General features: G+C 38.9%; 1 protein-coding gene across 9 annotated transcripts in view; it reads right to left on the reverse strand.

Moving 5' to 3' along the window:
- LOC144307985 (uncharacterized) overlaps nucleotides 1-26,233 on the reverse strand; it is a 51,323-nt gene that overhangs the window by 21,628 nt on the left and 3,462 nt on the right. For 4 of the 9 annotated variants that reach the window (XR_013374636.1, XR_013374638.1, XM_077888100.1 and 1 more), the window contains exon 2: nucleotides 12,563-12,641. Coding sequence is in view for 3 of the 9 variants with exons in the window: in XM_077888100.1 (XP_077744226.1) it covers nucleotides 12,563-12,641 (79 nt within the window). In the remaining 6 variants the exon portion in view is untranslated. Of the gene's footprint in view, nucleotides 1-6,362; nucleotides 6,473-8,131; nucleotides 8,299-9,686; nucleotides 10,013-12,562; nucleotides 12,642-22,429; nucleotides 22,770-26,233 lie in introns of those variants that run through there. The other 5 variants (XR_013374640.1, XR_013374637.1, XM_077888102.1 and 2 more) reach the window with 5 other exon arrangements.

Consider the following 26,233-nt stretch of genomic DNA (forward strand, 5'->3'; position numbering starts at 1 on the left):
CCAAGTAATTAGAGGGAAAATTGTCATTTATTTGTTTGGAAACGTACCAAGAGTTGTTAACAATTTCAGAAAAATTCCAACACTGCTCATGGTGTTTGAGTCACTGACACGAGCAGCTCACCCACCAGAGCTTTGGGCTACTTCATTATGTCATTAGGGAAGATACACATTATATTATTGCGTTTTCTTTCCCATTTATTTCTTACGTGAATGGCAGTTACAGGATTCATCCTCATAGTCATTAATATCATTAAATTATTAGTGTAGGTAAGTTATAGCATAATGGGTAAGACCTCACCCTTTATCAGCTTTGCAGACTCCATCAAATTGTCCACTTCTCTCTACCTAGATTGGTGATAAAAAGGACTCACTTCGCAAAGCTTGAGAATTAAGTGAGTTACCACCTTGTCCGAAAAGGGCTTGTGCCTGACAGTATACAGCATATAAAGTTAGCTATCATTAACATTGTCATTTTTAGTTATTAATATACATGTGTGAGCACCAGGGGTATATTTTAAAATATATAAAACATATGACCATTTAAATATATAAAAATATATAATATATATAAATATATTTTAAATTTTAAATAAAATTTTAAATAAATTATATAAATCTATAAAATATGACCATATAAGTGAGAGATTTACGTCTGCAGGAATTTAGGTAACCCAGGTGAGAGAGAGCATGAAAGTTGCCTTCAGAGACAAGATTTTAAGTTCTACCTTTTAAAAAATAGGCATGCTTTACTCTTTGCTGAAATTTATCCCGTCGTTGGCATCATTGAAAGTTTCCTCCGACCCAGAGAAGAAAGCCTAATTATGCTTGGAACTGTAAATACATTAGTCTGTCACTCAGTACTAGAGTGCATTCGCTGCACATTTTCCAAGTATTGATTGAAAGGTTTGCAATTTACAGAGATGCCTTCCATCTCTAGAACCGAGTTACATTTTTGCTCCAGCAAAAGCACCATCATGGAGTCCCAGTGCAGACCATGGCCATGCCACCTTCCTGCGTCTGGCTATTTAGGAAGTCTTTGGTTGCCATGGCTGCTCAACGTCCATCCCACTGAGACTGCAACCTCACCCGTCAAAACTTCTCACAATTAACCAATTTCTCGCTCTGTGCCCTCCTCGTGGCCCCAGGGGGGCATTCAACACCACCAGTGCTGATACTTGTGCGTCTTGGTGCTGCTGAGGCTGTCGTGCTGAGGTGCAAATATATTTGATTTCTGCTGGTAAACATTGGCAGCCATAAGACCAAAGAGATTCTGAGAAATGGCATGGGTTTCATGACTTCTTGTAATACAAGTCAAATCATGCATGATTTTCTTGGCTCTGTTTTAGGGAGCAGAACCAGGGACTATTTCTAGTTGTACATATTCATCTTCCTGAAAAAATATGATTGCTTACATTTTTTCCCCTCATTCTCTGCATCTCTCCAGCTTAACTAATACCCATTTGTCCTCCACCCACCCCCAAAATTACTCTTTAAAGTCTTACAACGTAGGATGTGGATACTGCTTTTTGGTTCATGATCCATAAAGCGAATAGATCCACTGTCTTTCCATATCAGGGGAGAACAAGCTGCTATGACTTATTAGAAAAAAAAAATTCTGCAGTACCTCCTATCTAAGTTATCAAAAAAACTTATCTGAAGGATTCAATTAATGAGGATTGGTTGAAGGAGAAGTAGCCCACTTGCAGTCTAACTCTCTAAAACAGCGTTTAGATGCTCTAGCATCTGCTTGGGTTGAGACGCGGCACAAAAATGTCCTTACAGCTTACCATCTCAGTGGTAGTGAAGATGCTGTGGTCAGTGTTGACCACTTCATCATCTTTTAACCTCACCATATTAAAGCCCATCTAAAAAAAAAAAATTACAGCTTCATGTTGCTGAACAATGTTTGCTTCTCCTGATGAATCCATTGACTCCATTGTTTTTAATGCAACGTCAAATGTTGAGTTCACTTCTATTAACTTTATGGCCTAGATTATTTTTTTTTCTCTTCTACATTTTATTAGAATTGCAGACATGTGTTTTTACATTTTATCGTATGTATTATAACATGTGTAGGAAATATCTCTTTTCCCATGTCGCCCATCCCCAACCCACTCCCCTCTGGCAACCATCAGTTGATTCTCTGTATTTATGAGTCTGTTTCAGCTCATTTGTTTTGTTTTTGAGATTCCATGTTTAAGTGAAATCATATGGTATTTGTCTTTCTCTGTCTGGTTTATTTCCTTTTTGCATAATACCCTCTAGGTCCACCCGAGTTACTGCAAATGGCAAGATCTCATTTTGTAAGGCCGCAAAATATTCCATCACACACGCACACATATGCCACATCTCTGTATCCACTCACCTCTCCATGGACAGTTGGGCTACTTCCATATGTTAGCTCCTGGCACTAATGCTGCAATAAACATAGGGCTACATATATCTTTTTGAATTGGTGTTTTCATTTTTTTTGGGTAAATACCCAAAAGCGGAACTACTGGATCACATGACAATCTTATTTTTAATTTTTCAAGGACCCTCCATACTGTTTCCCACAGTGCCTGTACCAGTTTTCATCCCCACCAACAATGCATGAGGGTACTTGTTCTCCACATGCTTGTCAACACTTGTAATTGTTTTTGATATTAGGCATTCAGATTGGGGTAGAGTGATACTTCATTGTGATTTTTGATTTGCATTTCCCTCATGATTAGTGACAGTGAACATCTTTTCCTATGCTTATTGGCCCTTTGGATGTCTTCTTTGGAAATGTCCATTCAGGTCCTCTGCCCATTTTTCTTTTTTTTTTTTTATTTGGGTTATTTGGCTTTTTATGGTGTTGAGTTTTGTAAGTTCTTGTATATTCTGGATATTCAACCCTTATTGGATATATCATTTACAAATATCTTCTCCCACACAGTAGGTCGTCTTTTTGTTTTGTTGATGGTTCCCTTCATTGTGAAAAAGCTTTCTTTTTGGTGTAGTCCAAATCATTTATTTTTGCTTTTGTTTCCTTGGCCTCAGAAGACAAAAAAAAAAAAAAAATGTCTAAAATGTCTAAAAAAAAAAAAATGTTTCTATGACTGATGTCAAAGAGAGAACTACCTATGTTTTCTTCTTGGAATTTCATGGTTTCAGGTCTCATATTTAGGTTTTAGTCCATTAAATTTAGTTTTGTGTATGGTGTAAGAAAGTGGTCCAATGTCATTCATGTGCGTGTACCTTCTAACTTTCCCAACATCATTTGTTGTTAAGACTGTCTTCTCCCCATTGTATACACTTGCCTCCTTTGTTAGAGATTAATGGCTCATATAGTGTGCATTTATTTCTGGGCTCCCTATTCCAGTCTACTTTTGTGCCATTGTCATACTGTTTTGGTGATTAGAGCTTTGTAACATATCTTGAAATCTGAGATTATGATAGTTTCAATTTTGTTCTTCTTTCTCAAGATTACTTTGGCTATTTGTGGTCTTTTGTGGCTCCATACTAATTTTAGGACTATTTATTCTAGTTCTATGACAAATGCTATTAGTGTTAAAATAGGGGATTGCACCGAATCCATAGATTGCTTTGGGTGTGTCTGTGTGTCTCCTCTGTAGCATTTTCCTTGATTCTATGCACATGACCCTGAAGTTGGAATGTCTTAATCCTCTCCTGAGGTGGTTGAAATGCTCTGTGGTGCACGAAAAGGGCCATGTCTGGAAATTTATCTTCCTTCCACCATCAGAGCAAAGCCATGCTGATACCCATGTGAGGACCAGTGAGAGCCTCACACCCCCCATGTTGGCTTGGGATCGTTTTAAAGCAATTGCTACCTGAGACAGAAGCCTGCAGGACCAGCCTCCCTCCCCCTTACCTCCAGGAGCAGGAGCTAAGGAGATTTCCATTTCCATTCTAAAGAGAGACACACACTTGACTTTGTCATGAGAGAAGGGAACTAGCAAAGAAACCACAAATTCATCCATGAGACAAGACATTAGCCTTGAAATCAGCTAATTACAGAGGGCAAGAAAACAGAGTATGATTAGTGGCTGCCAAGAACAATGTCCTGGGATGCTTACCAACTTCCCTTTCCCTATGGACCGTAGTGTAAAACAAAAACAGAAGCAAAAAAAGTCAGCCCCTGTGTAGGGGAGAAGGTGAGGCAGAAAAACAGAAGTACCATCACCCCTGTATACTCTAATTGGCCAGTCTACAGCAGACTCCAGCTGGGGAAAAAGAAAGGTTCTAATTTAAAGTTAGGATTTAAACTTTTTTTTCTTTTTTTTGTCTATAATTAGATAATTTAAACTACTGAATTGACAGTGGATTGGGTGATTAAAACCAGTTGAAAGCGAGATCCCACTCTCATCGAAGATGTTCACAGGGGCAGAAGAGCAACATGAGGATGGATCCTGATTGTATGTTAGGGGTCCATGCTGTAAGGATCCCAACGTATCATATGCTCAATGAATATTTATCAAGTTCTGACTAAAGCTTCAGACAATGCCAAATAGCAAGGAACGCCAGAGAAATGGGACATGGTGTATATCTGCTGGATGAGCTCATGGTCTCGGAGAGAATTACAGACAGAGAGACCTGGGCCCATGAAGAATGCCCTACCCTCGCTGTGCTGCATGTTGAGCAATAGATCTACTATGAACCCAATGACCACCAAATCTCAGCAGAAACAATATCCTAATTAATTGAAAGAATGATGCCACGCTCTCCATTCTCAGAAAATAATTAAATGATCACTCGTTGACATTTGCTTTAAATAGGCCATTCTTGAAGCATTTCTTATGTGGCCACTCTGTCTAGGATTAATGGATCATCTTTTAAAATCTTTGTTACAATTAGAGCTGGAAAGACAAAGCAAATGCGTAAAATAATGAACAATAAAAGTCTGAGTGTATTTACCTGTTACTTTGAAGCAATTATAGTAACTACTGCAGGATTTTACTAGGGTCAGAGGTAACTTGATTAGTAAAAAGCCTCATAAACCAGATGGGACTTGCAGAATGATTAGGACTTCCCCCAAAAGAAGGAGGGTGAGAAGTGATTCTAGGAGAAAAGCATAAAATGAGCAAAGGCACTGAGGGGCTAGAAGGGAGTGTTTTGAGAGACTTTGTGTAAATCAAACTGATGTAAGTAGACTTTGCTCATCGGAGGATGCTCAACATGAGTTTGTATAGGTAAAGAGGGAAAAACCAGAGAGTCCTAGGAAACCAAACACTTACCTCTATGAACAAAGGAAGAACATAGCAAGGTTTGGAGCAGGGAAATGGGCTACAAATAATACTTAAATGAGACGAAGCTCATAGAAGCCATTACCAGTAGACAGAAATAGGAGAGTCTCAGTAATGAAGTTCACTGGGAGGGTGCCGGCATCCTCAGTCAAGAAGGTGAGTGGGAGAGGATTGGATGGATTCAAACAGGTGTGTAGGATTTTCTCGCCGGCACAAGTATGACAGACTAGTGACATAAAACCAACATTGCCCCCAGAAAACACATAGCAATCCCAGATAAAGTGTAGCGAGCATTCTTTTAAATACAGAGTTCATTATAAGAAAGTAGTAATAGTTACGTTTTAGGGGTAGAAATCGAACAGCAGAAGAAATAAGAGTGTCCAGAAGGATCAAAATTTCTCTGAGGGGAGTAGCCATTTCCAGGACAGAGAGTACACAAGACCTTGGTCTGATACCAAGGATGGAGTTGAAATTGAGACCTCTTCCTGCAGCCAAGAACTCAAATGTCTCTTGCGCCAGCAAAATTTGCACTAGAAGAAATACCTACCTGTTAATACAAGGAAATAACAAAAATATGTACTCTTTAGACCTGAAATCCAGATTGGAAAAAATGTCTCCTTTGAGAGTTTGTACAGCATTACTGTTGTGAAGGTTTGGGAATTCGACCTTATATTTGGTGCATGATTTAAGCCCACACGATACATGATCACCTTAAAATGCACCAGGGCTACTAGCACGTAAATGTGCCTGGCACCTCGAAGGGTGTTCTTCCTTGGAGCAATGCACCCTCAAAAATATCAGGATTCTCACAGAAAAAGCACATGGTAAGGTCCATACATGAACCCAAGTGACAAAATACACAAGGCAACAAATGACAAACCACTGAGAACTAGAGTGACTTATGGGAACAAACAGCAGGTTAGAACTTTAAGGAATAAATCTTTACCCCATGTCCGTCATCCTCTCCCCAGTAAACTGTATCAACTGCCTTCATCCTATTCCCAATAGACTATTTACACCAACTTCCTTTATCCTTTCACCCATGGAGTATTGACACCAACTTTCATCATCCCGTTGCCCATAAATTGTTTATATCAAACATCTTCCATTATCAGGGCCCCAGGTGACTCACTGGATTAAGTGTCTGTCTTCAGCTCAGGTCATGATATCCGGGTCCTGGGGTTGGCTCAACAGGGAATCCGCTTCTCCCTCCGCCTCTGCCTTTCCCTCCACTTGTGCTCTTTCTGTCAAATAAATAAAATCTCTAAAAACATCTTCCATTATCTTTTTCCAATAAACTATTTATACCAAATTCCATCATCCAATCCCCAGTAAACTATTTCTCCTAGAGATGACTGCATGACTGGGGCATCTCCTGCAACCCCATTGCATTACCTTGGTCTAGCCATTCTTAACTTGGAACACCAAGTTTGGCCAATACAGTGATGACCTATTTATCAGGCAATCCTCAAGAATCCGAACAAAACCACAGCCCTGGATGATTCAAGGATTGGAACAGAGGGGCATCCAGAGCCTTGGAGGGAGGTCATACCTTGGATGAGAACCTGGCCTATATGGTCCTGGTGCAGACCAACTCCACAGGACATCTGATGCTCCATCTTTGACAATTGTGTCAAGACTTCTCTAAGTGAAGTAATTGCCCTGTGTAGTGTCACATCCACATCTTCCTCAAAGGAGAAATAGAAATCAGATGTCACTATTTTTTTCTATTTCCTATGTGGATTCATCATCTCAGACTTTATCGAGGTCCTTTTGTACCTACTTTCACTCTGCATCTCTTCTAGTCCCTTCCAGAAACGAGTGCTACATCCTTCTTACCTGGCAGGTAAAGAATACTTCTATGTATCATAAAATGATCGTGGTCTGACTTCCAGGAATGTATCCTGATTCTGGTGTTCTGGAATTATGTGAAAGAAAATATAGGTGTCTACATATGCCATGATTTTATGGCACATATGCCATGACACTTAAGTGTCAGTTGTGACTACTTGCTTCCTTATATTTTCTAGAACAATTAATACTTGACCTATAGCTCCCTAATGACCTTTACTTTTTAAATTTTATACTGAATCGGTACAAGAAAATCAGTCTTCAGTATCCTATCACTGTTCCCAGGCAGAAATTCATACAAAGGCACTTGGACGTTCTTGAAGTCATAGGTTTCACATCCCGAAAGCTGCAGATATTAATTTTGGTTTGTCATTCTTTCATATACAAAGAGACTTACTATTATTGTTTTGGTTGTTTGCCATATATTTTATCTTTGAGACTACTGTCAGGTGATGTTGAAGGTTGCTGGGCTTATGGAGATTTTTGGACGTTTATCTCTTGCAAAACTTGCTGAAGGTAGTAAGAGGCAACGTTAAGGGTAATGGAATCTGTTTTAGGTGAGAGAAATGCAGAGTAAATTCCCAAGAGAGGAAATCCTATAGAAGTTGGAGTGGGAGGCAGATGATTTTTAGCAGAGAAGAACTCGAATGGTAAAAGAGTTTGAGAGCTATCAAATAGAATTCTGCTAAATACATGAAGATTCTTTTTGTTACATGAAAAAAAAATACCTCGCAAAATAATGTATATAGAAAGGTAAATCTTATATTGGAACATGTTTAAAAAGATTACCTACTCATTTTATTTTCATAAAAGAGACACTGGAAGGATACATAAAAATCTAATAAACAATTTGGAAAAAAAGATGAAAGGGGAGCAGAGGTATTACAATGCATACATTTTATATTATCTTGAGTTTTTGAATTATCAGAGAGTCTTACTCATTTTAACATTAAGTGAAATCTAAGTGGTTTGTAAAGGTAGGAAAGATGTAGATTAAATTATTAATCCTTGATTTTCTAGTAGAAATCCACTACTCAGGACATAACTCTTACCGAGATGGAATTAGTTGAGACAGTAACATTTTGAAGGTGAGTACAAATCAAACAGTCTTTGAAGAGCCCTTCAGAGTCATTGAAGGAGGCACTTTGGATGTGCCCACTGCTTTCAGGCCGATGATGTATTGGTCTTCTGCTTCCCTTCCATGGGACTGATGGCTAGGCTGGAAAGGATACAGGCATGGTTGGGTAGGAATGGGCGACTGGGAGGTCTAGGACATTGCCTGCCCAGTGTTCATCATACTTTCTTTCATACTTGAGTGGTCCTCATGCTTTGCTCTGAGTGGCGATGTATCCCACCAGGAGAAGACTCCATGGTCCGTCCTGTCTTGAAGCCGGGTCATGTCCTGTGACATGGGTCTAGGCCGTAGAATTTAAATGGAAATCATTGCTTTGGCTTCCACAATTCTGGCATAAACTAGAATTGGCTGGCTGATCTCTTTTACTCTCTCCTCTTTCCTTCTTGCCTGGAAGGGACACATGTTGGCTGGAGCTACAGCTCTCATCTTGTTACCATCAAGGAAAGCAAGCGCAAGAGAATGGAACCAATTGTAGCCTTGACCTGTGAGCCAAAGTAAGCACCTCTCCTTTTACAAATGAGACCAAAAACAGTTCATTTATTAATCACATTAATAAGAGCTAACATTTCTTCAGCATCCACCATGTGTTAGGTTCTTCTCTAGAACCTTCCCCTGTACAAACATATGTAATCCTTACAACATGCCTATGAAATTAATACTACTTTTATGTCCATTTGACAAAGGAGGAAATGCAGGGCTAGCCCACATTAACACAGGTCCTAAGAGGCAAGAGGGGATTCCACACAGGGATTCACATGTTTCTCCACTGGGCCCCACTGCGTTCCCAAGCCCCCACTGAGGCAGATGCTCTGAAAGTCACAGCTGGCTGAAATCTGAATAGACCCACCCAGTCCCCAGGGGATAACATGCTAGAAAAAGAGTCCCCCAAGCTGTTACCCCAAATCCTGTGTTCATCATTTTCTGGTTTCCTCTTTGTACCTAGTGTTGCTGCATAGATTTATCTTCCTAATATGCACACACCCCTAGAATGACAGAGATGGAAAAGGAGGAGGGTGTGCAGTGACAAAATGAGTTGGCTTACTCAGAAAACAAGATTTATTTTTTCCTGAATGAGCCACAGAAGTAGGACTAGAAGGGTCACGTGTATACTGACACGAGCCTCTCATCCTCATGACATCTGCTTTCTTCCACTTACACCTTACACAAGGTTCTAGTCACCCTCCTCATTCTTGTCGTGAGCAAAGAGAATCACTGAGTTAAATGTCTTTTTCCCCATCTGCAGGCGTGATTGGACCAATGACTACTTGGAGAAAAATACCTTCTTCTGTCCCTCAGGAACACTAGACTTGATATTATTTCAAGACACTGGTTGGAGACAACTCCATTCCCCCACCCCTTCCAAACTCCTTTTCAACCCCCATTTCTAAAACATAGCTGGCCATGACCACATAACCCCAAAGACCTTACAAATTATTTAAATCATCTTAAAATATAATGAGCATTAGTTCACGTAAGCTGAGAGAATATTTTATGTGCCCTGTACAGATTATTTTGTTGAGGTGCTGAATGCGCAGGGAGAAAGGTATCACGGAAGAGTGAGTTCTCCAACGTCTGTTTCAGACAGTTGTCAGCAAACAATAATTTCTGGGTACACTGAAAAATTACAAAGGCTCTTTCACATAAGCTACGTCTTGCAACATGAGAGCAGTTGCAACTCAAGGTAACTCTTGGTCATTTCTCCCACGTCTCAATCTGCCATATTTATTTTCCTAAAAACTCTGAATAGTCCATCAACAGGTACAGCCACGGGGAGATGCCTCTGAATTTGGTCCTCCTGCTGCAAACAAAATAGAAATAGAAATTTTTTTCTAATAGGTTAGAGATGCATCCATTCGATCATATTTTATAGTCAAAAGGTTTTATATAAAGAAAGAGATGTGATGATAGAACTTACCTTTCCCCCTTGAATACTAAGCTGGTACTTGTTATTTATCAAGGGGCTACAGATTGGCTGGGCTGGGTATGATATTTAATACGGATGGATGTGCATTTCAGGAGTTATTGATTTTATTATAGAACACCCTGGACATGGGAACTAAGATTACGTTTTGGAATTCAAATATCCCAGATTCCAGTTTGAGGGGGGAGGGTAGATGAAGGCAGGAAGAATCAGTATGGAAAGCTTATGAGGTGGACATGATAACGCAGAAGCATTGATTTGCGCATTATTCATTTGATGAGCCAGAGACTTGAAGGCAAAGAGCTGCGTTGGTTACACTTTCTATTTCCAAGATCGATACTCATTGTAGCATCGCTGTAATTTGGTTCCTTAACATAACATGTGGTCAACTATAGGGTTGGTGAACGTTGGGCTGTCCGTCCAGAAAATACCAAGACGTATTTCTCATCCGTGGAAAAATACATATAAAATTTGAGCAATGTATCATGACAACACTTGCTCTATTTTTATTAAGTTTCTGTCTTCTACACTTTTCCCAAAGAGTCGGTGATAACAAATCATTGATTTGACTCCTTTCTTGCCATTCCTCACGGAGCCATTGCATAGCATACTAATTCTTTCGTGCCAATCGAATTCACTGATCTTTTATTTCAATTTTGAATCAAAAATGAATTTCATTGATCCAAATGTTGCGATCTACCATGTTCATTAAAAGCTGAGACCTTCTTGTTGACACTTGAAAAAAAGAAAAGTCTTACAACTTTGCGATGAAAGAATTTGATATTTTAAAGTGTTTACTCAGTTGGTTGAGCATCCAACTCTTGATTTCAGCTTGGGTCAAGATCTTGGGGTTGTTAGATTGGGCCTCCCATTGGGTTCCACATTGGATATGGAGCCTGCTTAGGATTCCCCCCATCTCTTAAAAAAAAACCCACAAATGATTGGAACGCCTGGGTGGCTCAGTGGTTGGGCGTCTGCCTTTGGCTTAGGGTGTGACCCTGGGGTCCTGGGATAGAGTCCTGCATGGGGCTCCCTGCAGGAAGCTTGCTTTTCCCTCTGTTTGTGTCTCTGCCTCTCTCTCTGTGTCTCTCATGAATAAATAAATTTTAAAAATCTTAAAAAAATAAATAAAAAAACAAGTGAAAAAAACAAAAAGTGCTTTGCTTCTACTTCTTCACCATATAATAGGGATTCTTCACCATACAACCCCACTGTGTACTTATCAACATTTAAATATCAATTATGAAAAATACATTTCATATGCACAGTATGTAATTTATAAAGATTGCACATAGACATTTAAAAATCTGCATGAATCTTGGTGGCTCACAAAAGCCGATGGAGGGACTAGATCTCAAAGCAGAAAATAATAAATGCAGCTGATGACAATTCTCAGTCCAAGCAGAAAAACAAAAGTAGCAGCACTCTTTGGCTCATCCTAGTCTCCTGAAACACGGAGACAATACTTGTACAGAACCCAAATGTGATGCCTGACCTACAGCAGCCTCTGGCAAACACTCCCCAGAGTCCCAGTTTTCTGGTTTTCTTGTAACAACATCTAGCAGCGGGGATGCACCTGCAGGCAACCAGAATTCCAGGTGCTCACAGTTTCATTGGTTGACCTCTTAACCTCTTCAATTTTTTAAAAAAAGTTTTGAAAGATGGCGCTTCTCCAAACATAAATCACGTCCAGCATTTGGGGCAAAAATCCAAATATGTAAAACTCACAGTGTCTCCTGTGGTTTTGGCTAGAAAGTGTAAAACTGGATAACCAGCAATCTTGCTCCTTCCCCTGATACTTAGCACAGAAGGCAATGAGCAGCTGTAGGAGTCATGGGCAGGAGATGCCAGGCATTTTCAAAATCATGTTTGATAAGAGAGTTTAAGGACTTACCTTGTTTCCGTCCCCATATATCTCTAAATGGACGCTGGGTGATATCTGACAGTTGTGGAAATTTTCCAGGTGGCTCATTCTAGTCTGTCTCTTCCCTCCTTCTCCCCCTTTCATTTTAGAAAGGCTGGCATCACCCCCTGACACTCCTATGCTTGGACCGTTCATCTCCAGCTCCACCAACCATTTAGAAGCTACTTGCTGGGTCATGTTTAATCATGGTGTCTCCACGCTGTATTTTACCACGTGATGGTGGCTACAGGGAAAGCGAACCCAGACCAAGGCTGGCTGCACGATATGCAAAGCCTCCAATGATCACCAGCAAACATTCCCATTTCGTGACGATGGTCGTCTGGAGTAGTCTGTGTGTGATGCTCATGCGCTCCTGATTGTACCCCAAATGGCAGGTCTGACACAAAACTCAGCATAGCATGGGGTAAAAGGAACTCCAACCATGGCTGGACCCATTCCCTGGAGGGAATTCAGAACTCAGTGCACCCACTTGTCACAATTCATGGAATTCCAAAGGCGCTTACCTGAAGTTAACTGGAGGACACGCCGGGTATTCATGGCTTTGATTCTTAAGGGTATGATAATATGCAAATAGAGGCTCCCCTAGAAACACATGGTTTAAAAAAGGGAAACGGTAACTTACTATTGGAGACAAGTTTATTTTAGGATATGCATATTTCAAATGAATTTAAATGTAAGTTGAAATTCCCTATAAATTTTATTAGTTGTAAAATATTAATTTACTGGAGAAACACTTATTGAGCATCTACTCTGTGCTGAGAACAAGCTATCCCTAGGGAAATATCCCATGATATTTCTTTTAATCTTTTTTTTAACGGCTTCCTTTTTTGTAGCATAAGGTTTTTTAAAACTAACTTTTTGTATGAAAGTGCAAACTTACCAAAATGTTGCAAGACTACTCCAGACAGCATAGATTTCATCCAGATTTATCTAATGTTGTTTACTCTATTTGTTTTATTTTTGCTTTATTGATAGATAGAGCAGATATAAATAAACAGATATAGATGATAGATAGATAGATAGATAGATAGATAGATAGATAGATAGATGAGAGATGATAGATGTAGATAGATAGATATGATGGGTAGATATGATGGATGGATAGAGAGACAGGTAGATGGATGTAGGGACAGATGGATGGATAGATATGATAGATATAGATATATAGATACAGATATAGATAAATACGTAGATGATAGATGTAGGAATAGATGGATATGATAGAGGGGTAGATAGATGGATGGATAAAGATATGATGGGTGGATAACTAGATGGATCGATATGATAGAGACAGATGCAGATATAGATAAATCGATAGATGATAGATATAGGAATACATGGATAGATATGATAGAGGGATGGATAGATGGATGGATAGATGTAGGGATAGATATGGCAGATGGATAGGTAGCTAGATGGATGTCAAGACAGATGAAAAGATAGATAGATAGATACATAGATAGAAGATAGATATGGTGGAGAGATAGATAGCAAGTAGAAATAGATAAATTCACAGATAGATGATTGATAGATATAAATAGATGATAGACAATTTTTATGGCCTGTTTAAAAGTAAGTATGCTGGCCTTTTATCCCTTTGTGTTTCACTATTTCCTAAAAAAAAGACCATCCCTGTCTAACTACAGAACACTTCTCAACCTCAGTATATTTCACAATTAATATTATCTATCGAACCGTCTGAATTCCAGGTTTTTAATTCAGTCATATAATGTCTTTTCCACATTTTTTCCCCTCCAGTGGAGGGTCCAGCCTAGGATCTTGGGTCACATTGTCACATCAGCTTCACCCCTTTCATCTGGAAGAGTATCTCAACTCTGCTTGGGCTCCGGTAACACTGACATTTCAGTGACTACAGGACCCTTTGTAATAAACTGTCATTGTGAGTCTGCTGCTCCTCTGCCCTCTCTCAGCCCTCATTGTACGCGCTGAGCTGGAATATTTCCTAAGCAATGTGTCTTTTTCAGGGTATGTCCAAAGCCCCCCAGTGTATGGATGTATGTCCATCTGTGGCTGGCGATGCTAATGGCAATGACCTGGCCAGGTAGTGTCCAATTTCTCCACAATAATCTCTGTATTTTTACCTTTACCACAAATAATTAATACATGTGGAAACACTCTCAGACCATCCAAATATCATACTACTTATGGAATCCCCTCCACCACAAATGGGACATTCATCGGGGATTCCTGCTCAAATTAATCTTGGCATTGATGACAGCAAAACGTTGGTTTTCCTAAGTCATCCTACCTTCAGCACTGTGTCTCACATTTCACTGGAAACAACATCTCTCCTTTCTTCCACATTCACTTATCTTTTTATTATTGGTAGGGGACTCATGGATTCTTGATGATTTTTCATTCTCTAGTGCCCCAAGATATCTTTGTTTCCTAGTGATAAGCAATGATATGTGTATTTGGGATGTTTATTTTGCTGTTATGCCACGTACCATATATGGGAATGTGCATGTTGATCCTTTAAGACAATAATATATCCAGAAAATAATTTCATATTATTTTCATAATATTTTCATAGTATTTTCATATTATTTTATGGATAATTTTCATATTATCCATAAAGATTATCCTCATTTTCACAGCTGCATAGTACTCCACTTGTGCGCACCATGGTTAGTTCAACCACTTGCCCCTATCTGGGCATTTAAAGACCTTCTGGTATTTACCATGACCGACAGTGCCTGCCCAATAGGTCATATTATCAAGGTGTTAACATTTGCCAGTGAAACAGGAAAGGTATCCCCATGCTGTGTTAGCCTGTGTTTCTCACTGAAAGTGAAATTCAGCATCTTTTCACAGAAGGGTCATTCAAAGAAAAAAATATTTTCCATGTGAGTCGTCAATTTGCGTCTTTGCCTAATTTTTTAAAATCTGTGCCTTTTCCCATTTTTATAAGCCTTTGGGTATTAGAGATAGTAGCCTGTAATATATTCCAAATATTTTCTCCTCATTTGTCTTTGTTTTTTAGTTTTATTTATGAAATTAGAGATAGTAGCCTGTAATATATTCCAAATATTTTCTCTTCATTTGTCTTTGTTTTTTAGTTTTATTTATGAAATTTTATACCACTTTTTTTTTTTAATGTAGCCAAATGTTTCCATCTTTTCTTTTACAAATTTTGGTTTTATTACATCTAGATGTGACTCTTAGAAAGCTATTTCCTGGGCACCTGGGTGGCTCAGTGCATTAAGCATCTGCCTTCAGGTTGGATCATGATCTCAGGACCTTGGAATCAAGTCCTGCATTGGGCTCCCTGCTCAGCTCTGAGCTCTCTCAAGAAAAAAACCTATTATCTCCAACTGATTTGAGATCTAACTTTATCCTACACTAGATTTCTATGGCTCCTTGGGTCTGTTTCTCTTCTTTCCTGTCTCTATTTCATTACTTTTTCTTTCTTGGGCCAGTTCAACATAGTCTTTGTTATAAAGACTTTGCTGTATATTTTGTATATATTTGCTCTATATTTAAAACACACAGTGTGATTAAATTCTTCTAATAGACCTTACTTTTCAGTATAAAACATGCTTTTTTGAGGGGACAGCCCGGGTGGCTCAGTGGTTTAGTGCCACCTTCAGCCCAGGGTGTGATCCTGGAGACCTGGGATCGAGTCCCACATCAGGCTCCCTGCATGGAGCCTGCTTCTCTCCTCTGCCTGTGTCTCTGCCTCTCTCTCCCTCTGTATCTCTCATGAATAAATAAATAAAATCTTTAAAAAACAAACAAACAAAAACATGCTTTTTTTGACGAAAACAGTCAGAAGTTGGTGGGACCTCTCCAATCCCATACTACTGTTGATTTTGAATGCTTTTTAAAAAAATCTGTCAGAGATGCCAGGCTATCCAAAGAGTCCACTGATAATCTCTTGAGTCCATTTTTGCGTGTGTGTGCACCAATAGGAACACTACAGACACACATGTCCTGTATTTGCATTGCAAAAATGAACAGGGCTATCTTGATTTTTCATTACTGGTGACACAAGCTGTTAAATTATCTCCTCTGTAATTGAACATAATGAACATTAGGGCTTTAGATTGAAATGCTCCAGTATCATCTTTTATAAACAAATGCAGACCCAATGGACAATTATAAGGCTTCCAGATATTGTATCTCCGTCTCAAACAAAGGTAATTTAATGTTCAGTTAATCTCAGGAGGAGGGACAAGCTGCCTCACATAATATCCTCTTACCAATTTATATGTATTGTTGTATCAAGTAATAACTTGATCTGAACTGTAAAAATGAAGTGCATTTTTAGCCAGACAGCGTCTCCAAGTAGCCCATATGTCTAGGCCAGATACTTCATAAGAATTTTTAAATGTGTAAGGGATTTTTAGAGCATGTTTCTCACTATAAAATATGGTCTCTTAAAAGCCCTCATCAGTTATTACCATAGCTATAATTGACAACGAATTGTCAGTAAATCATTTTGAAAATTCCCTTGCAGTTAGGAAGTTTTAGTTTTTATTGTTAATTGTTCTAACCAATGCCTCAAAAAAGCTTTCTGATAAATTTTATGTGGACCATGATTAGGAATGGATAAATGCAGTAAAATCCTGACTCATGGACTGTCATGATTCAATCATCCCCCCAAGATATTTTCTTTATGATTTGTGGTTCAAAAAAAATCACACTGTAAGAAAGCAAACACATTTTGTCCTATTTCCTAGGCTTCTCAGATTGAAACTGAATTTTATTCTGAAAATATCACGAAAATCAAGTGAATATAAATAATTAATAATTGTCAGTGCATATGGAATTGCCACAACATATCTTTATTTTATAAATATACCTTAATTTTTTAAAATGGTAGTGTATTTGATCTAGACATATCATTTTAAAATGTAGTTGTGACATGTAGTCTAATCAGGAAAAATACATTTATAAAAACAAGTAACAAGATTGGAAAATAAAATTGGAAAATCATTTATATGGTATCATAAGTCAATAAGACTATAAAAGAGACCACATTTTCAATTATGTATCTTTTTAGATAAAATCTGGCTAATGAAGCTATTAGATCATAAATTATCATAAGTCAACAGATTTAAAGATAGATCAAAACCAAGTATCTTATGGTACGAGTCTAATATAGACAATTTGGCTTCTTATTTTCATTTTTTTTTAAATTTTTATTTATTTATGATAGTCACAGAGAGAGAGAGAGAGGCAGAGACACAGGCAGAGGGAGAAGCAGGCTCCATGCACCGGGAGCCCGATGTGGGATTCGATCCCAGGTCTCCAGGATCGCGCCCTGGGCCAAAGGTAGGTGCCAAACTGCTGCGCCACCCAGGGATCCCCTTATTTTCATTTTTTTTATATTTTTTATTTTTTTAGCTTCTTATTTTTAGTTGTATTGTATCCTATACCCATTTCATATCTTTTTCAACTCCCTTATTCTGTCCTTTGGACTGCCATACAGAAAGTTCTGGATTGGAATTGAGCAATGGGCTTCTGGTTCTGAATCAGTCTCTAATTACCCTGGAATTGCCAATGCTTGGTTTTCTCACCTATAAAGAAAGATGTGGGTTGGTCAACATCCAAAAGAGCAGACTGGAGTTTTCATTAGCTAGAAAAGAGCTACATGATAGTCTTTGATAAGAAGGAATGAAGGCATATCTAGAAACAATATTGATCATGGAGTCTGCACAGAAGCTGCAAAATAATCTAGAGGCATGTGTCCCAAATACCTGCTCCGGATGTCCCTCAAATGTCAAGCTCTTTGCATAGAAATGAAGTTTACCTTGTACGTGTGGTCTATGCCTCGGGTTCCTACTCTGTTCCATCGATCTATTTGTCTTGATGCCAATATTACGCTGTCTTGGTTACTACAGCATGAAAATATCTCTAATATAGATAGTATGAGACCTCCAAATTTGTTTCTCTTTTTTCCAAACTTTTTTCCCCCTTTGTCTATTCTACATGTGAATTTTAGAGTAGATTTACCAATTTTAACAAAAGAAGCCTGCTGAGATTTTGACTGGGATTGAATTGGGTAGAACTGAGATGTTGAAACCTACATAGTTTTCCAACCCTTTCCACTTATTTTGATCTTCAAATTTTCTCCGCAGTGGTTTCCAGTTTTCAGTGTATTGGTCTTGCACATTCTATGTCAGAGTTATCCCCAAATATTTCATACTTTAATGTTCTTGTTATTGATGTTGCTTTGGCAATTTTAGGTTTTGAATGTTCATTGCTGGTATATAGAAATATTATTTCTTTTTGTATATTGATCTTTTATTTTGCAACCCTGCTGAATACACTTAATAGTTCTGGTAGTTGTTTTGTATATTCCATTGGGTTTCCTACATGGATGATCATGCCATATTCAAATGCAGTTTTAATTCTCCTTTTCTAAATCTGGAATTTTGGGTTTTTTTCTCTTCATTGCATTGGCCAGAATCTATGGTACAATGTTGAAAAAAGTTGTGCAAATAGACATGTTTGTTTTGTTCTTATTTTAGGTGGAAGAGTTTGTTATTAAGAATGCTATTAGTTGTAGGGTTTGTGTAGATGCATTTTATCAAATGGATAATTTCTTATTTTGGAGAATATTGTTTTTTTATTTTATTTTATTTTATTTTGAGAATATGGTTTTGAAACCAGGAATACACATTGAATTTCAACAAATTGTTTTCTGCAAATATGGAGATAATTAGGGTTTTTTCTTTTTTTAATTGGTTCATAGGACATTGAGTTTGGGTGTTAAGACAACCTTATGTATTTGGAATGATCCCCCTTTGGCCATGACACAGTACCCTTTTAATGAATTTTTTTAATGAATTTTTTATATACTTTGATAAACATGCATTTAGAATGTTTGACTGTTAATGAAAAACAATCTTCCATAGTTTTTGGGTTTTGTGCTCTTTCTCCATTTTTATGCAACAGTATATCCACCATCCCTCCCCACCAGCATATACTGTTGATGGCATGCATTTTAGTTTTATGGATATAATAAATCCCACAGAAATTCATGTCATTTTTATTTATGCCATCATTTTAAAGATAGTTAATTAAAAAATCATACAGGTTTCTGAAGGAACTTCTCTACACTCTTGTGTTAATCCAGATATCCATCCAATATTCTTTTCCTTCTGGCTAAAGGAATTTTTTGGACGTTTTCTTGTAAGTGGGTTCTCCAGTGTGGGGCCTGAACTCATGACTCTGAGAACAAGACCTGAAATGAAATCAAGAGTTAGATGCTTAAATGACTGAGCCACTCAAGCACCCCTGGACATTTATTATGGTGCAGGTGTGCTGGTCATGAATTCTTCAGGGTTTTATATGTCTGAAAATATATTTTCTTCACCTATATCTACTTTAAATATATTTTTGCTGGGTATAGAAGTCTAAGTGACTTTTTTTAGTACCTTAAATGTGTTTCTTCCCCATCTTTCTTAAATTGGTACTGACAAAAAAAAAATCTAAACTTACTGTTTGCTGATCTATACAAAACATTTTTTTCATCTAGATATTTCTTTAGATTTTGTCTTTATCACTGGTTTTGAGCAATTAGATTCCAATTATATGGGCCTTGGTAAATTTTTTTCTTGTACTTCTTGCACTTGGAGTTTGTTGAAATTCTTGGATCTATAGTCTTACAGTTCTTTTTAAGTTTTGGGAATTTCTAGCCAATAATCAAATTTTTTTCTGACTTCTTTTTTTCCTCCTTTGAGTGTTCTAACCACCCACTTATTAGGATACTTGGTGTTGTATTACAGTTCACTTATTTTCATTTTGTATTCCCTTTTTATCTATATATTTCATTTTTGGGTAGTTTCTGTTGCTATGCTCCAAAAACTCTGATATTTCAATGTAGAAAGTTGTGAATTTTACCACTTTGGAGTTGGGTATTTTTATTCCTATAAAAATTCATAGGCTTTCCTGAGGTGCCTGGCTGGCTCAGTCAATTGGGCCTTTTGCCTTTGGCTCAGGTTGTGACCTTGGGGTCCTGGTATCAAGCCCCACATTGGGTCTGCTTTTTGCTCTCCTCCTGCCACTCCTCCTCTCCCTTTTGCTCTCTCTCTATTAAATAAATAAAACCTTTTTTAAAATATTCAAAGGGTTTCTTTTTGGGGATTTAGTTATTTGGAAGGAGATTTATCTCTTCTAGTCTTGTTTATCAGGTTTGGTAGCAAGACCTGAGCAGTGCTCAGGCTGCAGAGAATGATTTCCCCCTTACTAAGGTAGAAACTTCCTCAGTACTTTATGTAATGTTTTAAATACATGAGATTTTTTTTTTCCTTCTGGGTGGCAGAATCAGGCACTGTTTACACTCCTCTGTAAACACTGAGCAGTGTTCTAATTCTTTGGATGGTTGGGTCCCATCCTTAGGTAATATGTATGCACTGTATTTGTTACATAAATGCATTGATTAGTAATTTGCTAATTACTCAAGGAAGGCACTCTGCCATTCTTTTGGGTTCTCTATGCAGCTGTTTTTTCTGCAAACTCTGTCCTGAAAATGCTAACAGCCTTGTTCCCTCCACTCTGAGATCCATCACCTCAAACCAGGAGTCTTCTGGTTCTTCTTAGGTTCCCCTTCTTGCACCACTACCTAGAATCTCTCTCGGTGCAGCAGACGTTCATTTCTTACCTATCTTTCTGGAATAAATGTCATCCACTGATATCCAATGTCTTGAAAACCCTTGTTTTACATATTGTTTTGTTTTGGTTTGTTTTCTTCTGTCAAGAGGGTGATTTCCTATTTGTTACTCCTTCTTAATCAGATGTACGAGTCTTAGGTCAACTTCCTACATCCAAAGTCAGGTGATTTCTTCTTATGAGAAAATCTGTAATACGTGCTTATGAGCGACATTGAGAGCATTTTTTTTTTTTTATACCAGTAATTTAGTTGCCTGGCTACTTTCCCAAATGCAAAGGTATATATCTGCTATCGTCTTCAGCCCAAGTGAAACAAGTTCCCACTGACTTTTCGGTAATGGAGAAGCAATGCAGCTCGGTGGTTAAAAGGCTACATTTTAGAGCCAGAATCGATCAGTTTGTATCATGGCTGCAAAATTCACCTGCTCTGTTCCACTGGGGAAGTTACCAAAACTTTCCATGCCTCCATTTTCTTATGCATAATGTAAGGATGACAATAATGCTGCCTTTATGGGACTGTGGTAAGAACCAAATGAGCTAATATTTGTAAGACACTTGGAATGGTGGTTGGCACAGAAGCACCATATGTGGTTGTTAAAACAAAACAACAACAACAAAAAGTAAATGGTAACTCCAAAAAGGAATTATAAATGTTGCAGTGAAATAATGGGAAAGTACTATCTGTGATTTCAGGAACCATTATGTAGACAAATAGCTCTCTCATTCCAGTTGTAATGGTTTTATCAATAAATTATGCTTAAATCTTTTATAGCACTATATCACATCAGTATTTTTTTAAATAGGTCATCCTGACAAGATTGAAATTAAATCATTAATCTTATTTTTAATTCAGAATTCTAATGATACTTGCTACTAAATACATAAAGTAATTATCAGCCCTGCAGCTACTAACAAAAAAAAAAAAAAAAGGTTTTTTTCTTTTCTTTTTTAGAGGAAATGGATAAACATGTGTTTAAAAGGGAAATGTTAAATGATGTGATGGAAGAATTAGGTTAGCGCCCAGAAACTCAAATTTGAGTGGATTCAAGAGAGCATCTTAGGAGTCTCTCTTTGAAATTGGATCTACGTCACATGTTTTTTTTTTGTTTTTTCCCCAGGAAGGTAAGACAGAGTGACTAGTTTCCCCAACTGTGATGTCACAATCCAAATGTGGGAAGAGGTAGGGGTTGCCTTTTGATTACCCAATCATTTTTTGTCCTGAACCCTTTCTCATATGAAGCTTCATCCCACCACATCCTTTGCTTCTTTATAATCCTCGCTCAATGTTTATAATACAACATCATCCTAATTCAGAAGGCATATGGATTTAGGGGAAACATTAGTTTTTTTGCCTTAGATCAGATGATCAGAACTGGGCACATGAGTTAGGAAAGCATAGTCCTATGATAGGACACGTATTTGCACATTTCATGTTGTTTGCTTTCTGCAAGGCCGCTTGACTTAGAGCCAGGAACCCAATTCTGGGCTGAATTAAGTTCTGATTCGCCCGTCTCAAGACCCTGGTCATTAAATGCGACATGAATTAAGTCAGGGAGGGAGGAAGGCAGGTATGCCTTTGGAAGTGTTTCCCTTGGCTTTATGGATGTACATATTCCAGAAATCCCTTTCCTATGTGTTTCCCTCATCCCGTATGAGTCTGCAGAGGGATTAGGAGGGTAGGAGCCATCATTTTGCAGACCATGCGTGTCACCTCTGACTTACTGACTCACCTCATTGGTGTGAAGCCACACTGTGTGTCTCACTGTCCCGGGCTCCTCCTCCAGCCTCTGCAGTGTGGAGAGCCTCAGCATGTGCAGCTCCACGATGAGGAGCCCTGGGTTCTGCAGGATGCTTTGCCACAAGGTTAGAGGCAACAGTAATGCACACAAGTGTCTGTGCGTCTTCCCTCATGCTTGTGACCTGCAGCCTGCTGGGATCTCTTCCCCTTCACATCGCTTATCCCTCCGTGACCACCTGCTCTGTGGTCTTCAAGCTCTGGCTTCAGGCACGAGGATGGCAGCCTGAGCAAGTGTGCCTGGACCACTTCCACAGCTGTGTAAGGTCAAATATCTGTAACAAATACAAACACGTCCCCCAGGGATTGTGCTTCCATGATAGCACCCAGGGTGATTTGCAGGATCTGGGGGAAAAGGTAGGCAGGCGGTGCAGCAAACGCATAAATACCATGAATACGTGTGAGGCCTGAGCACTGACGATAAACACCTTCTTTGCAATGTGTGGGAACTGGGCCTTCTGTGAACCACAGAAATCAAATAAAGGTGTTTTATCAGCGTGGATCTTTTTCCTTCCAGGATTTGTGGAGACAAATGATCACCAGTGACGTATCAGCTGGGATGCTCTAGCTCAATGATGAACTAAGGAAAAATGCTTTTCAGTATCTGCGGAATGTTGTTTTGTTTTTACATCCTAGGTCATTTTTTTTAGGTACGAGATAGTGAAGAATAGGACTTTTCTTCCCACTTCTTTTGAAAGTAGGCATAACACGAATGCAACCATGGCGTTTGCATGTTTTTTAAGAGATAGAGATTAGTGAGAATGAATCCCTTTAAAGATTTCTCTCTTTCTGAACCCCTGAAAAGAGATAAAAAATAAATAGCAGTGCCAGTTTTTCGATCAAGTGGCCGAGAGTAGAAGGCACCACATTGCCCTCACGGGAGTCCACATTGCCCACAGGGAGCCGCACCCGGCTGGGATTCAGAAAGGCAGATCCCTTGCTTTCTGGTTGTTCCAAAGTTGCTCACCCCTCCCTGACTCGCTAGCCATGCCTCTTACCTCCAAACACAGGTGGAGGGTTTGATATGCACCACACCCGCCTGACGAGCGGCACAGCTACTAGGATGTGTACAAATGGGATTCCCAAACTGTCCAGGTTTCAGGAAATAGTTTCCCTTGAAGCGGTGGTTCTCGAATTCTAATGGACGCACGAGTCACCCCGGACACGTGTCCAGGTGTAGATTCTGTGCCCGGCATGCATTTGGTCCTGAAATGCCTCATCTCCTGCAAGCTCCGGGGATATGAGAACTCGACTGGTCCAAGAATGACACCTCCCAGAGCAAGGCCTTGATGACCACACATTAAAGGCCATAAAGAATGAAAGATCCATAAATTCCTCAGCTACGTGTCTTTTGAAGCGAGGGGCACATGGTGACTAAATTATAAAGACCTTAGCATCTACACGATGTATTTATCTGCTCATGTGAGGTGTCACCGCCTTTATGAATGTTTTTTAATTTTTCTCACCGACTTTGCAATAAAGGATACATGATGAATCGCCTGGATGGTTGCTTTTCTTTCTTTCTTTCTTTCTTTCTTTTTTTTTTACTTCTTCCAATTACTGACTTAGATGTGCATTGCACGGCTTTATTTGTAATTGATGGTAAAATGTGTACCTGTATTCTCCAATGAAGGAGCCAATTTATCTACCTATCACATAGGAATATTCAAGACGAGGTGATAAAAGGAATGGTCACAAAACGTGCTTGATTTCAAGACACTCTTTGGTTATGCCCTGACACCCCGAAGTGAAATGGAAATTTAGCAATAATCTTATGAATTCAAAGCCCAGACCACGTGGCGTCCTGAATTACATAGTAAGGCTATTTTGACACGGAACAAATTAACAGCTGAAGCCTAAAAAGCTCCCAACAGATTGGCCGTAGAAAAGCAAAGGGGAAGAAAAGTAATGTGTTTACAAAAGACAGGAGACAAAACAAATTCAAAACCAAGGCTGACATTTAGAAATAAGATAACAGATTAAGAATAAAAAAAATGTATCAAGTCCAGGCTGCTTCCATAATATGTTGGTTTACATTTAAAAATAAAACCCTCATGAATTCCCCAAATTGTTTTATGTAGATGGATGTTCACCTTTTTTTTTTCCTTTGAAAATATAATAATGCTGATGGGAGGCCTGTGTTCTCTCTAATACTTTGGAAGCAGCTTGTAGTAGCCACGAGACTGACAAAAATGATGTTTTTTTTTTTTTTTTAAAGGGAGACAGTATTCAAATCTATGGTCATTGAATTGAGAATGTTATTAATTGATTCTCCTTTATTCTTCATTAACAGAAAGAGTAAATCATCTGGGATGTGTAAATATAAGTATATATATATATATTTTTTTTCTTTTTTAAGGACAAACAGAGAAAAGACTCCAGGATGACATCCATTTTTAGGATGTGGGTGTGAGGGTAAGACTTGAGGATTGTAGACGTGGTGGGAATTGTCGCTTTCCTGGGATGACCTCACCCAAACCACGGGTGAGTTTGAGGCTGTATCCTTCAATTGTAATGTCCTGCTTAATACCCCAGGTCCCTTCTATAATGGTTTCTACTCAAGAAGTCTGGGATGGGACCTGAGACTTCACGTTTTTGTTTTGTTTTTTTTTAAGCAAGTTTCCGGGACATGTCACGTTGCCGGTCTAGAGACCACAGTCTGAGAACCGCTGCTTTTGATCCTAACCTCTCCCGACTCATTGCTTCCAATTTCCTATCCTCTGTGCAGGAATTAATTCCCAGTTGGAAGGTCTCAGTTTTTCTCGTCTTGTGCCATTGCTCTTGTGCGCATTGCTTTACAAATGTGTGTTCCTGAATTTAGAAAATTCATTCAGAAAATCGTATTTGCTTTAGAAATACATGGAGTTGAGCCTACCTGTCAAAGAAAGAGCATGTGGAAAAATTCCCAGAGGTTCTTGTCACCATTTAAGAAAGACAATAGTGAAGATTTGGTTACGTGTTAAAGGGACTCGATGTTGCCTCTTCTCACATTCCCACTTTTGGTATGAAAGTGTTTCATGTTTAATAAAGCCATCTGGTGTGACTCCAGGCCTCGGCAAGAACAATTTCTACACCTGTTGGCCCCAGAGAATCCTAATCAGGGCTTATATCCAAGAAATTGCCCACCGGAGCATCATTGTTCAGGAAAAGCCCGATGCCATTCATCTGGGGCTGTGGAAATGGCTTGTCCTTATCAAGACAGATTTGCTAGAGTTTTGCTCTTTTACAGCAATGGGACGTTTCCCAGATGGGGACAGGAATAGTTCATCAGGGAAGGAAACTCTCCTAGTCTCCTATTGCTCCCGTATCCAGTCGCCGTGAAACTACTTGGATGGAAACAACACGAATTTTGTCATCTTTCTGGAGGTCTGTTGTCATTTCTGGAGGTCAAGATTCCACCGTGGGGTCTCCCTGGGCTAAAACCAAGATATTGGTAGGATCAGATATTCTGGGGTATTCAAGCCCCTATGTTTCCCAGCAGATTCTAGGCGGATTTGACAGACTTGAAAATAGCCCGTGGATTTGTTTGTGCCACTTTATCTCATCCGCTCACGCTTTGCCTGCTTTTCCACCTCGTAAATGGTGCTCCATAAATCCATTAAGGAGCAAATTGGCAAAATTAGAGGCCGCTTCTCACTTTTCACTTTATTGGATTTCTTTCTGGTTGGGATGCTGCTGAGAAACAACAGCGCAGAATTCTCTTCACTCCTATTTTCAATCTTTCTCTAAAAGTTCTCAC

This window comes from Canis aureus, chromosome X, assembly GCF_053574225.1.
Source record: "Canis aureus isolate CA01 chromosome X, VMU_Caureus_v.1.0, whole genome shotgun sequence".
In the NCBI taxonomy this organism is placed as follows: domain Eukaryota; kingdom Metazoa; phylum Chordata; class Mammalia; order Carnivora; family Canidae; genus Canis; species Canis aureus.